Raw genomic sequence first — 13,402 nt, 5'->3', positions numbered from 1 at the left:
ATGCCCAACCACACAGGCCTACGCATGCCCAACCACACAGGCCTACATATGCCCAAACACACAGGCCTACGTATGCACAAACACACAGGCCTACGTATCCACAAACACACAGGCCTAAGTATGCACAAACACACACCCAGTCCAGGCTGCCGGCTGCCGTTACTTTCTGTCAGGCTTCAGTAACTCCTAGGCAGAACAGCTGAGTGGGGCCCACCCTGCCTAGGCTTCACTGGGAAACTGGCTCCCCCAGAAGCCTGGCGCTCCGCTATCAGGGCCTGTCCTTTGATAACTGGCAGAGTGAGTGGCCAGTCAGTCTGTGACCTCCTGCCAGAACTCCAGTCAGTCTGGACCCTTTAGTTCCCTCTGGCTCTGAGAGTCAGCCTGAACCCTGGGCCTGGGATCTTATCAGGGTCTTGGAGAGGAGGGGGAAGGAGACAGGAAAGAGCCTGGACTGGAGACAAGCAGAGAGAAACCCTTTCCAAATAAGGAACTGAGTCACAGCTCAAGATAAACCTATTTCCAGGCTCCAGCAGCGCAAACCCGCTGCCCCCTCCCAGAGATCTGCACAGAGAAAAGAACCAGGTTACGCCTGCAAGCATGGATGGAAGCAGCAGCAGGTACAAGGCTTAATTCCTCACAATAACAACTGGCTCTTCGTACTTGAACCACTTGGCCATGCCGTCTGGGAGAAGGGGCCTTTTCCCTCCCTCATGCTGACCCCCTCCTCCAGACGGCATGTCCAGGAGACTCAAGGGACACTCAGCAATGTTTGTAGGGTGGCAGCCACCTTCCTCTGGTCTCAGCACCCCACCTCCGCAGTGTGCAGAATCCCCAAATGACAACATACGGCCAGAGCCACAGGACAAGTACAAGTTTCCCCCCAGGGTTTATTCATAACTCTCCCTTCTTTATTGACTGAATGTATTTGATTTCTCATATTTTCACAGCAGCTTGTAATAAAAAGTGGGTGTTTTACATTCTGGCCATGTCCTTTTTAAAAAAATCTTCTTCCAAGTCCACTCTTCAGCTCTCCACGCTGTAATCATACATTGTGTGTCACATAACGCCTCTGTGCTACTCCTAATCCCCATTCAGGAGTAACTCTACGGAGTTCTCACCTGCCTCTGGGCAAATACCCTCTCCTACAAGCTATCCCCTGATGGTGTCTAGGGGTACTGTAAACCCCACAAAACTCACAGACAACACACAAAAAATATTGGGACCACCCTGCAACTCACTTCTGTATGTCTCTGATCAGACACAGGGTTAATAAACTAAGAAGTTTAAAATAAAGAAACAGTGAACATGAAAAGTACAACTTGCAAACAACAAAGAAAAGGAATTATACAATTAACACTACTTAAGGTCTGCTTTAACTAGCCAATGTCCAGGTAAACTCCTGTACCATTCTGCTACAGAATACCACTGTTAAGAAGTGTGACAGGGTCCTGACCCAGGTCAGATCAGCACATGCTGAGCCAGCTCCTTTCGGGATGGGTCTGCATAAGAAAACAGAATCCAGGACACTGGCTCCCTGGCCAACGTTACACCACTACAACACCTTGAAGGGGTTGGGGGAACATGCAGTCCAAATTTCAGTTTGGATTACAGCAGCAGGGCTATCCCTTTTAGTCCTGGCTGCCAGTAACTGCAGGAGTCAGGATGTCACAAGAGTTTTTAAGGGAAAGGGTGGTGTTCTCACTGAGGAAAACATGGAAGCACAGCAGGCACAAAGATCCCCATTTCGCCACAATGTGGACCAACGTGACACACGATTACTTGGTTATAGGCAGATAATGCCTGTTTTAATAAATAAATAAATATATGGGGCTTAGACCCACTTGCCAGCTGTCTATGCTCTACCTCTCCTCTCCCCCATGACCTTGCTACCCCCAGCTCTTTCTCTCTTCCCTATTTCTCCTCAGACCTCTACTTTCTCGCCCCTCCGTTCTTCACCCTTCTCACACTCTCCTCTTTCCACCGAAGCTGTTTTCTTGTCTCCCCACTGTCACTCTTCTCTCTAAATTCCTCAGGTGCCCTTCCTGAGGGCCTCAAGCATCTAATGGTGTACTCATGCACATTCATTCAGTAGCCCACATACATAGCTTCCAATCCTATCGCTGCCACCAGCTCGCACCCTGTGGCCTTCGCTCACAGAAGTGAATGAGAAGAAATAACATTGTGAAAAGAAGATGAGGATACAGTTACCAAAACTTTAATTCTCTAGTAACCCTGAAAAGTGCGATCTTTACAGTAGCAAAGACCAGCAGGGTTTAAGGTTCAGGGCTTCCAGCACCTGCTCCCAAGCAAAGCCTTAAACCGTGCATTTTTAATCCTTCAACACTTTCCATGATGTCTCCACAGCAATCCCCGCCACAGCAAACAGATTGATAGGAGAAGAAACCACAGCACAATCAAGGACCCCCAGCTATGCCATGGGTCAAATCTAGAAGCCAGGTCATGGCAGGGTGAGGCACCTGCAGGTGAATCTGGGGCCAGGCCCATGGTCAGGTGCCTACAAGACCTTGAGCCAGACCACAATGAGCTAGCCTTGGGAGCCAGGTGACCGCAATGTTAAGTCCAGGAGCGCAAGGGGGGCTAGCCCCAGGCTGATGTGGCTGCAAGTCCAGAAGCCAATTTGCAGTGGAGGGATGGCCTCAGGGTCAGGTGCTTGCAGGTAAGTTCTGTAGCCAGGTTATGGTGAAGATACACATGGATAAATCTGCAGCAGGGGCTAGCTCCAAGATCAGGTGCTTGTAGGTTAATCCAGTATCTCTTTAATACACCAGCAGCAGGACAGAAAGCACAGACATTCTTTCATAGACTGCAAGAGCGGGTACCCAGGACTCATTTGCTGAAAGGCCCGGGTGAATGTGAAGGGAACGTGCCGCACCATGATGGACTCAGCTAGGCTCAGGATAAGGGCCACATTCCCAGCGCCAGAGACGGACTGGAATTTATCATCAGCTGTGGGGCAGTGCACATGAGCTGGGACGAAGTCACGTGCACGGAGCCTGCTCTGAACCAAGAGGCACGAATTCCCCACTCTCTGTGCAAGCTGGAGCCTAGAAACTGCTTTCAAAGGCTGCTGAATCGCGCTCCATCTGTACTAATCAGTGTGTCTAGATGCATCATGTTTCTGGTTTTCTCTTATAAGCACACAGGGTTTATTTGGCCAAAATAAATTTCAAATTCCCTCCTAACTGTTCCCCAGTTTCATTTTGATGAGAACATGAACACCTCGCTTGCTTTTCTCCCTATTATGAGATGTGAAATGGGTTTGCATGCATGTCCCCTCACTGCTAGGTCCCTCCACGATGGCATGGGGGGAGACCGCCTGCGTGCGGGCGTGCATGTACAGGGAAATCTCCGGACCTGGCGGTGAACTGGGCAGCAGGCCTTTGGCCTCTTCTTGAGCAGCGTTTCGAGCATGAGCATCCTGGCACTGTAATAGGAATTCATCGGCTCTAGCCGTCATGCAGTCCCAGAATATCTGGGGCCGTTTCCTGCCTTTGTGCAGAGCCAGGGAGGATGCTTCGGAGAGAAACAATTAACCACGAGACTGGCTAATTGGGCATGCTGGCACCGCTAGGCTTGCACTGCTCTCTGCCAGCCAAAACCGGCATCATCCAACTTGTCTTATATCATACGTGAATTATTGCCTCAGGTTAGTGTGACCAAATGGACCTGTCTTTATATACAGTCAGCCAAGTGAAATGGGAAGTGCTCCTCCTGCCCAGGAGAAACAGAGCCAGGGTGATACCTGGGAGGGTGGTGGATGCCTGGAACAGACACCGGCAGGGTTGGCAGTGACCACAACGAACGGAATGAGACAACCAGAGACAGAGTAGGTTCGGTGGTGGCACAGTAGGGGGTGTAACTGGGCAGGCAAAGAGGTCCTGATGCCACTCAGCCACAAAGGCTCCCCTGTGAACAGTGCTGGGTGGAGCTGCTCAGCACTCGGTTAGCAGCCTGTGGAGAAGACAGATGGGAAAGAGTTGTTCTTACTACTGATCCCTGCCCCAGGTGCCATGGAGTCAACGGCGCTGAGCAAGCAGGAGGGGGAGGGGAGTCACCTCAAGGGCTCTGACTCAGCATTTACGGCTCTGAATGCCACAGCCTGAGTCAGCAGCTCGGGCAGGAGCCTCTGACTGTGAAGCTGGGTGACATATGACCCAGTCCCTGGCATAAGAAGAGAAGTGAGGAGCTTTCGGCGAGATACACGCACTCTCTCTTTCTCTCCTCTCCAGTTCCCCGTACATCCAGGGTCCAGTAAGAGGCTGGAAGCCAGCAGTGGGAATGGCCAGGACCCAGGGCAGGAAGGCGTCACTTTTGGTTCTGGATGGAGAAGGGTCCCTGGCTCCAAGCCTGGTCCTGGATTGAGCAGGGTACAGTGGGACGAGAGGTTACACACCACTCCCTCCTTCATTCCCTTCCAGCTCACAGCATTTTATGGAGGATGCGTGGCTTGTAGTTGAGTGGTCCTTGAAGACATTTGAATGTTTCTATTATAAACCACATCTTTAAGAGGTGTGGGTGGCATGGGATGGGGGGGGGGGAGAGATGCTATTTTTCTCTGTCCAGCTGCTTCCCCGCTCACCCCCACTGACACAGAGAGGCGGCAGGAGGAAGGGAAAGTCACTTCAGTAGGCGGAGGGGGGGCAGCAGATTATTGGGGTGAAGAGAAACTCTGCCCAGCGGAGCTTTGGCACTTTCTAGCTGCATGACTGCCAAAACATTCTGCAGAACTGTATTCTGATTTTAAAGGACACGAGGTCCACCCAGAACGCAAGGAGCCTGCTCTCTGGGACACTCACCGAGGTCCGTGGTCCACACATGGGCGTAGATTAAAGAACAACTAACCCTTCAGAGTCCTCACCCCTCTCCCATCAAACACACAAGCCAGACAGACATACAGAGCAATCTCATAAACTGATTACCTCCTGCAGAAGGCAGGCTAAAAGGTACCATTTTGGTGCATTTTGGATGGAGACATTTCCGACACCGGCCAGAGAAGCAGAAAATGTGGCAGGCTGGAACACGGGCCAGATCTCTCCCCCATCCCAGAGCATGCCAGGGCTACACGTTCTCCTCCTTCCCGTAACCCCAGGACGGCTGCTCACTTACCCTCGTGGAAAAAAAAAAGGCAAAAACCCGGGGTTTATGCAAGACCCAGCAGACACTCAATGCACAATTATCGACAGCCAATCAGGAGGGGATTCTCTTGCTGGGATCCCCCACCCCCAGTACTACAATACCGTCTGGAGCAGACAGTGCGCTGTAAAAGGCACCTTGAATTCCAGCCGCGACCAGCTCCTCACGCCGTCGACAGGGTCCAGGGGAGCCCACAGGTTGCCAAGTTGGCTGGCTGGCCCTGCCTCTGCTAGCAGGGAGCCTCTTCCAAGGCACGGGTCCACCTCACACTGAAAGAAACAGACCTGCCAGGCAGCCATAGCCAGGGCCGGATAACAGTTGCAATTAACGTCTAATTTTAGATGATCCCATGACAACACTTGGCGTTCTCTGAGGAGGCAGCCAAGACAAGCTGGAGAGCGCATCGTGGAGGGAAGGAAGCCCAGCTCTCCGGCTCTGCCAGAGCGGCACCCACACTCACACCACTAGGGGATCACTTTTCACAGCGAGGAGAGGGCTGTGCAGGCAGGAGGCGAGCTCCACCGCTCAGTGAGGACTCTCTCTGCGGTGCAGGCAGTCGGCGTGAACGCGGGGTCCGAGGGATTGCGGCTCTCCCCAGGCTGGGGGCCTGACCATGCAAGGGCAGATGAGAAAAATGGAGCACGGGGGAGGAGGGAGATTAAGGCCTGCCCCGAGGTTTCAAGGTCAGTTAGGTGACAGTCTAAGACCATGGCTGGGTGAAGGCAGGAGAACCACTTTCTAGATCTCTGCAGTGGAAACTCCTTATAATTTACCTTCTAAACTAGCTGCTGGCGAGGGCCCAGCACTATCCGGGCAGGAGACCTTGCTCAGGCTGACCGGAGCTGAAGGAGTCGGGGGGGGATCCAGTCCAGCTTCTGGTGCCAGCCTCCAGCTCACGGGAAGTCAACGTTGTCCGCAGCCCGGGGCAGGGGACTAGCATCAGACTCGACAGTCTCTGGGCAAGGCAAAAAAAAAAATAGAAGGAACCAGCTCTGACCGAGTAAAATTCTGGGGTGGAAAGGAGCCCCCGGTTTGGCGCAAGGCAGCAGAGCATAGGGACGAGGCCAGAACCCAGCCAGACCCAGGAGCCCCAGGAAGAATAAGAACAGATGGACTCTGCCTCAGGGACTGTATTTAGGCCCCAGCCCCAGGGTGGGGGGGGGTGTACACAGGCGGGGGTGCGTTACATCCTGGAAGTCCTTTCCTGCTCTTCGTTTTCCAGCATGTAGGCAGGTTTGTAGCTCTCCAGGCCCAGGGCGCTGGTGTAGCGCAAGGCTGGATTCCTCGCCGTATTCTCCATGCTTCCCAAAGAGGTGTACCTGGAGGAGAGAGCACGCCGTTACCCTGATATCCCCCCGGCCGGGGAGGGGAAGAACTGGCCAGGCGGCGTTCCATTCGTGCTCCGGAGGGGAAACCCTGACTGACACTGGAGTCTTTCCCTGCCTGCCCCCCCCAGGCCGGCTGTCTCCTTCCAAGGCCGAACAGCCCAGCTTCAAAAGGTCCTCTGCTGTTTTCCCCCACCTCCTGCCCCGCGCTCGTTAATCAGCCTTTACGCCCTGCGCCCCGTGTTTTCAGGCTGCATGCTCACCGTCTCCCACCTAAACATGCATCGTGAAACACCTTATAGTTATAAAGATGACCGGCCGACAACTCCTTTAGCTGTTAAGAGTGCCGTCGTGCCCGCAGAACGACTGCGGGCGCTCTGGATGCCAGGTCCCCTTACTTGGGATGCGATAAGAAGCTGGCTCTTTGCAGGCCGGTGAACGATCGGTGTCTGAGGAGAGGCAGGCACAGGTACTGCAGCGTACGGGGTACAATGCGGAGATTTCAGAGCTCACGAGAGACAGACAGCGGGTGACGTGAGCCCTGTAGTGCTCTGTGGCTGGGAGGTAGGGGGGATGGGGGTCTGCAGTTACCTTACCCCTTGTCGTACAGGATGCAGTAGGGCACGTAGAGTGTGCGCAGAAACTCCCATATGTCTCGATACGTCCAGTCCTGGGGTGAGAGGGAAGAAACAGAGCTGCTGTTAGGAGCTCCCTCCCAGAGCTTTAGTGTGTGTGAGGAGCAGGGTACAGAAGTCATCTCTGCCTCTGTTACAATGGGAAGACCAAATGCATTCAGGCAGTGGGGGGGGGGGCTTTTACGCACCAGCAGGGGGTTCACCCTCATGAACTGTGGCCAGCCAGGATCAGTGAGACACATGGGTGCCAAGGACCGAGAGTAGGGATCTGTCCGGCGGGTCCCCATCAGCACTGCTTCCAGGTGCGGCTGCTGCTCCTTCACCTCCACCAGGGCCTGTTTGATGTTGCCTTGGACGGTGAAGATCTGGAGGTTGTACCTAAGGAAGCGGAAGCAGCAAAGCAATTATTATTAAAAGCAAGGGAGCCGGTGGTGGCAGAGAGATAGGGGCAGGTGTCAGGGAGCAGTGGGCAGGTTCCAGAGGTCAGCAAACGAAAGGCCCCTAAGGAGGAGAGTCCTGGCAATGAAAAAAGAGACAGGGGGGGGTGGGCCCTCTCCCCCCCAAACCTTTACCTTTTGGTTGTGTCCTGCATAAACTGCTCCATTTCTGGGAAGGGCAGGATGACGCGGATATAAAGACCTTGCAGTTTCTCCTTCTTGTCCGGGTTCTTCCTGGGAGGGGAGAGAAAAGGAAGACAGGGATTGTTCTCATCAGGAAGAAAGGCTAACAGGAAGTCGCAGGGCCCCCCCCGATCAAGGACGGCACCGGGATCTCACCCCCCCCCCCACGTGTGCTCTGAAGTCAGGACAAACTCAAAGGGCCTTTAGTTGGGTCTCATCTGTGCGGAGCTCCGTCTGCCCATGGCTAAAATTTGGAACGAGTCTCTACACGTCCTCCTCGTGTTGTGTTAAGAGGCACACCCTTCTCCGACTCCTTTACTGTATATTAAGTACCCACCCAAGCGTCGGCGGCCGCCCGTTACGGTGCGCAACGGACAGGGCCATCGTGCGCTCACGATTCTGATGGAAGGGGGCCACGCTCTGCAAGAGGAGGACGTCAGCTCAGTGCCGGCAAGGCAGAAGGCGCTGCCCTGATGTCACCCGGCTATTGGGCAGAGGTGAACATGGCTGAGCGTCTGCTGTTCCCTGAGACCACCCCCCCCCCCCCCCCCGTCCCATCCCGCTTAAGGAAGCAACATTCTCCTAGAGAAAATTCAGACTTGGCATCGTCGCGAGCGCCGCTCACCTCTGAACGGCCGCGTGGAAGAGGTGCAGAAGGGCCGTGCAGTCCTTGCCCCCATTGAAGCCCACGCAGATCTTAGACAGGTTGTACTGAGCGAGGCCTTCTTCAATGGTCTGCATTGCCGCCGCCACCTTCTGGCCCAGTGGGGACCCTGCAGGGGAGAGAAGGCTCCATTCAGCGGCTGGGACTGCCCCCTGCAGGGTTACGGTTTCTGGTCCCCTGAGGGTGGGCCTGCTGCTGTCACAGGAAGTACTCCAGGCAGTGTTGCCATGGAGACCCCCCCATTCCTCCCCTCAGCTGCCCCTCCCCCCCCCCCCCCCCCCTTTGTACCTGACTGAGCCAGCGTATACACTTCGGCTGCTGCTCTTGACATGGGATCCTTCACGAAGGGAACCACGGTGCCCGCCGGCAGGTGCTCTGTTAAGAAGCTGCAAGCCTTTTCCAGGTGCTGCTCAGAGTCAGAGTCCAGGGTCAGCTGCACTCGATAATAATTGTTCCCCCAGTCGGGGTAGGAACCTATGCTGACATGCTTCTTGAAGAGGTCATGGGCCTGGCTCAAGATCGGGGTGACAGCCAGCTCATCGGCACTCACGTAGATCTCTCTGCAGTGGAACCGTGTCCGCTCGTTGAAGAAAAGGTGCTCCAAGCCCTCTAGGGCCATCTCCATCAGCGTGGGGATGCCGGGGAAGATGTACACGTTTCGCACGCTGACCAGCGGGTACTTGAAGCTGCGGCCAGTCCTCTTGTCCGTGCCGTAGTTCAGCTGGGAGGACTGCGGGATGCGGGCCAGCTTCATCTGTGGGCAGTCTTCGTCGGACGTGCCGAAGAAGTTGTGCACCAGGGCCACCATCTCAGGGTGGGCAAAGAGCTGCTCGCCGAAGGCCCGTGCCACAGCTTCCAAGGTGACGTCATCGTGCGTGGGGCCAATCCCGCCCGACGTCAGCACATAGGTGAAGCGCAATGAGAAGGATGCAATCTCTGCGGCGATGACATCTACGTCGTCCGGGATGACGGAGATGCGTTCGACCTGCACTCCCAGCGACCTCAGCTTCCGGCACATGTAGAAGGAATTGGTGTCCTGCGTGTGACCCTAATGACAAGAGAAAGCATAGGCATAAAGTGCCGAGGCTCGCTGGAACGGCAGCCCCTTAAAAGAAGAATTTAAAAAATGCCTATTTGATTGGGAATTCCTGCATCTAATAGCCTTACCCTTGTCATTAGAAAGCTCTCGGCACAGCCAGTTACCCAGTGATAAAGTCTGCTGCTCTATGGGCACTGTACAGCCTCATCTGCTCGTTTACCTTCCTTCCCCCTCCAGCTCTCATCAGGGAGCCAGCAGGCACAGCCTCTCTCCATTTGCCTTCCCATCCAGAACGCAGCTTTCTCCCAAACTGCTTCCGTTGCTCGTCTTCAGCTCACCACTGGGTGGCAGTATAAGAACCACGCTGAACTCTCCCTTTCCCATCCTGTGAACTACTTTGGCAGCACCCCCAGCAGTTTCCAGAGGCAGAAGCCCGGGTAAGGACACCTTGGCAGGACCCAGCAGAAGAGTTCATTTCAGTAAACGTGGGGTGTGACAAGAGGATCGTTTCACGACAGATCTGCAAAGAAGGAAGCTACAAAAAAAGAGGAATCTGAGTAAAAGAAATGGAGAAATTACTTACCTGATAATTTCATTTTCCTTTCAAAGCTGAGATCACCCTAGATACAGCCCTGCAGTGACCTCAGCCCTTCAGTATTCTCTTCAAAAGCCACTGTGGACAGACTATCGAAAATAAACTTGTCTAAAAATGGGTAACCATAACTGTACTCAACCAAACACTGAACCCCAGTAAGATTATAGATGACCCGATCTAGGGACTGGATGAAGGCTTACCCATAATCTCTTGCAATCGATATTCACTCTGCGGGCGAATACTTGGCACCATTTTTGGGCAGCCTAGGGCAGGATGCTGAGTCCATCTGTCTACACTAAGGAAAATGAAATTATCAGGTAAGTAATTTCTCCATTTCCTAGCATGTAGTCAGATGGACTCAGGACCAATGGGATGTACAAAAGCTACTCCCACTTGGGGCAGGAGGCTGCCTGTGGTCCAGTTAACACCACCCTTGCAAAGGCTGCGTCCTCTCAGGCCTGAATGTCCACACGTTAGAACCTGGAGAAGGTGTGCAAGGACCACGTCACTACTCGGCAGATGTCGATGGGAGACAGCAGTCTAGCTTTTGCCCATGAGACTGCCTGAGCCCTGGTGGAATGAGCCTTAACCTGAGAAGGTAATGGCTTTCCTGCCTCCACATAGGCACCTGTGACCACTTCCTTAATCCAGCGAGCTAAGGTAGGCTGCGAAGCTCTGAAACTTCCAGATACCACACCAAAGTCTACTGACTCTTAACTGGCAGAGGAGGCGGTATTCTTCCGTGTCCTTGTGCCTATCCCGGGATGGAAAAGAAACGAACAAATTCAAATGAAACTCAGAGACTACCTTGGGCAAGAAGGATGCAACGGTGTGAAGCTGTAATGCTCCTGGAGTGATCCGGAGGAACGGTTTCCCGACACGACAATGCCAGGAGCTCAGAGATGCGACGTGCCGATTATATCGCCACCAGGAACACCATTTTCAGGGTTAATAAGCGCAAGGAAAAGGCTGCGAGGCAGCCAAAAGGAGGGGCCCTGACAAAAACTTCCAAAACTAGATTAAGATTCCACAAGGGAACCGGCCACCTTAGGGGTAGCTGGAGGTGTTTTACCCCTTTCAGGAAACGGGCCATGTCCGGATGCGCCAACAGGCAGGTTCCGTTCACCTCACCCCTAAAACAGGAGAGAGCCGCTACCTGGACCTTCAAGGAGTTAAGGGTCAACCCTTTATTCAAGCCGTCCTGTAAAAATTCCAGAACCAGTGGGATTTTGACCGTCCGAGGGGCAACACCACGTTCCTCGAAGCAGGCCTCAAATACTCTCCAGACCCGCACATAGGCTAAGGATGAAGAGAACTTCCGCGAGTGGAGCAGGGTGGTAATTACTGCCACCAAATACCCATGCTTCATCAGGCGAGCCCTTTCAAGGGCCAAACCGGAAGACAGAATCAAGTCGGATCCTCGTGAAGGACCAGACCTGCTGGAGCAGGTCCCTGTGTGGTGGGAGGCACAGGGGGGTCTCCACCAGGAGTCTCCGCATTTCTGCATACCACAGGCGCCTGGGCCAATCCAGAGCTACTAGTAGAACTAATCCCCCTGTGGTGCTCGATCCTGCGAATGACTCTGCCCAGCAGGGGCCACGGAGGGAAGGCGTATAGGAACTCCTCTTCAAGCCAGGGACCACTGATCTCTTCTGCGACTGAACAATCAGGGAACCTTCGCATTGTGAGATGCGGCCAGCAGGTTGATGGACGGGAAGCCCCATCGATCTACCCCCAGCTGAAAGGCTTTGACCGACAATGCCCACTCTCCTGGATCCGGACTCTCCCTGCTTAGAAAATCTACTCTGACAATGTCTTTCCTTCGATGTGGGAGGACGAGATCATCTGTAGATGTAATTCCGCCCATTCCATAAGGAGATCTATTTCCAGTGACACTTGCTGGTTCAGTCTTTCTCCAATTTAAAAGTAGAATTTCTTCTTCTAAAGGCTATAGCAATCCCGATAGGGAAAGCACATCCACATCTGCTAGGAGACGGAGAGATACTGAGGGCTGAGGTCACTGCAGGGGTGTATCTAAGGTGACGTCAGCTTTGAAACCTGACTCCGTCTCCACCTGCTGGCAGGGGAACACCTAACCCATTGCTCCCGAGTCCATCTGGCTACACGCTAGGAAATGGAACTATTTTTAAGGAAAAAATCTCAGTCTTCGCAATGTTCAAAACTAATTTATTGTACAAGAGCCATTGCTTTACATCAGTGAAAGAGATCAAACTAGCTGGAAGGTAGAGTTCCACGAAGAAAGTTTAAGCATAAAAAACTGGACATAGTTGGTGTAAATTCTGTAATTTATGCTGAGACCTGCCAGTAGCTGTAGTAGTCCTTCTTTCTCGGACTGTAGACTGCAAGAAACATAAGAACATAAGAATTTCCATACTGGGTCAGACCAAGGGTCCATCAAGCCCAATATCTTGTTTCCAACAGTGGCCAATCCAAGTCACAAGTGCCTGGAAAGTACCCAAGCATTAAATCCCTTTGACATATGTAACTTGCCTTATCCTTTGATCACTACTCACCCATCCCCCTCTTAGTTGTTGTTTCTCATTACCTCTGCTTTAAATTGTTCCAGCCAATATTTTATTTGTTCTATGTAACGTCTTGTTTCTGTTAATATTGTTAGATGTAAGCTGGCATGATGTTCCTACGAATGTCAGTAGATACAAAACCTTAAATAAATACATCTCAAGCTACTATTGCTTATTAATTAAGAGCAGTTTATGGATTTTTCCTCTGGGAACTTATCCAAACCTTTTTTAAACCCAGTTACACTAAATCCTGTAATCACATCCTCTGGCAATGAATTCCAGAACTTAACTGTTCTCTGAGTGAAAAATAATTTTCTTTGATTTGTTTTAAATGAGCTACTTGCTAACTTCATGGAGTGCCCCCTGGTCCTTCTATTATCTGAGAGAGAAATAACTGATTTACATTAACTTTTCAAAGACTTTTCATGATTTTATAGACCTCTATATCATATCCCCCCCCAGCCTTCTCTTCTCCAAACTGAACAGCCCTAACTTCCTTAGCCTTACCTCATAAGGCAGCTGTTCTATGCCACTTAACATTTTGGTCACCCTTCTCTGCACTTTCTCCAGTGCAATAATATCTTTTTTGAGATGCAGTGACCAGAATTGTACACAGTATTCAAGGTGCAATATCACCATGAAGCGATGCAGAGGCATTATGACATTTTCTGTTTTATTCACCATTCCCTTCCTAATAATTCCTAACATTCTGTTTGCTTTTTTGACTGCTGCAGCACACTGAGCCGACGATTTTAAAGTATTATCCACTATGATGCCTAGATCTTTTTCCTGGGTGGTAACTCCTAAGATAGAACCTAACATTGTAT

General features: G+C 52.3%; 2 protein-coding genes across 9 annotated transcripts in view; both read right to left on the bottom strand.

Moving 5' to 3' along the window:
• LOC115078875 (mothers against decapentaplegic homolog 6-like) overlaps positions 1-5,596 on the bottom strand; it is a 25,400-nt gene extending 19,804 nt beyond the window's left edge. The window contains exon 1 of the mRNA XM_029581944.1: positions 5,292-5,596. Coding sequence (XP_029437804.1) covers positions 5,292-5,558 — 267 coding nt within the window. The 5' untranslated portion in view covers positions 5,559-5,596. The remainder of the gene's footprint in view (positions 1-5,291) is intronic.
• FLAD1 (flavin adenine dinucleotide synthetase 1) overlaps positions 3,682-13,402 on the bottom strand; it is a 22,461-nt gene continuing 12,740 nt past the window's right edge. For all 8 annotated transcript variants that reach the window (XM_029581936.1, XM_029581939.1, XM_029581943.1 and 5 more), the window contains 6 exons: positions 8,687-9,446; positions 8,360-8,507; positions 7,687-7,785; positions 7,303-7,492; positions 7,076-7,149; positions 3,682-6,473 (listed from right to left, as the gene is read on the bottom strand). In XM_029581936.1, coding sequence (XP_029437796.1) covers positions 6,338-6,473; positions 7,076-7,149; positions 7,303-7,492; positions 7,687-7,785; positions 8,360-8,507; positions 8,687-9,446 — 1,407 coding nt within the window. In that variant the 3' untranslated portion in view covers positions 3,682-6,337. The remainder of the gene's footprint in view (positions 6,474-7,075; positions 7,150-7,302; positions 7,493-7,686; positions 7,786-8,359; positions 8,508-8,686; positions 9,447-13,402) is intronic.

This window comes from Rhinatrema bivittatum, chromosome 16 (genome assembly GCF_901001135.1).
Source record: "Rhinatrema bivittatum chromosome 16, aRhiBiv1.1, whole genome shotgun sequence".
Classification (NCBI taxonomy): Eukaryota; Metazoa; Chordata; class Amphibia; order Gymnophiona; family Rhinatrematidae; genus Rhinatrema; species Rhinatrema bivittatum.
This window is presented reverse-complemented; position numbering and strand designations above follow the sequence as displayed.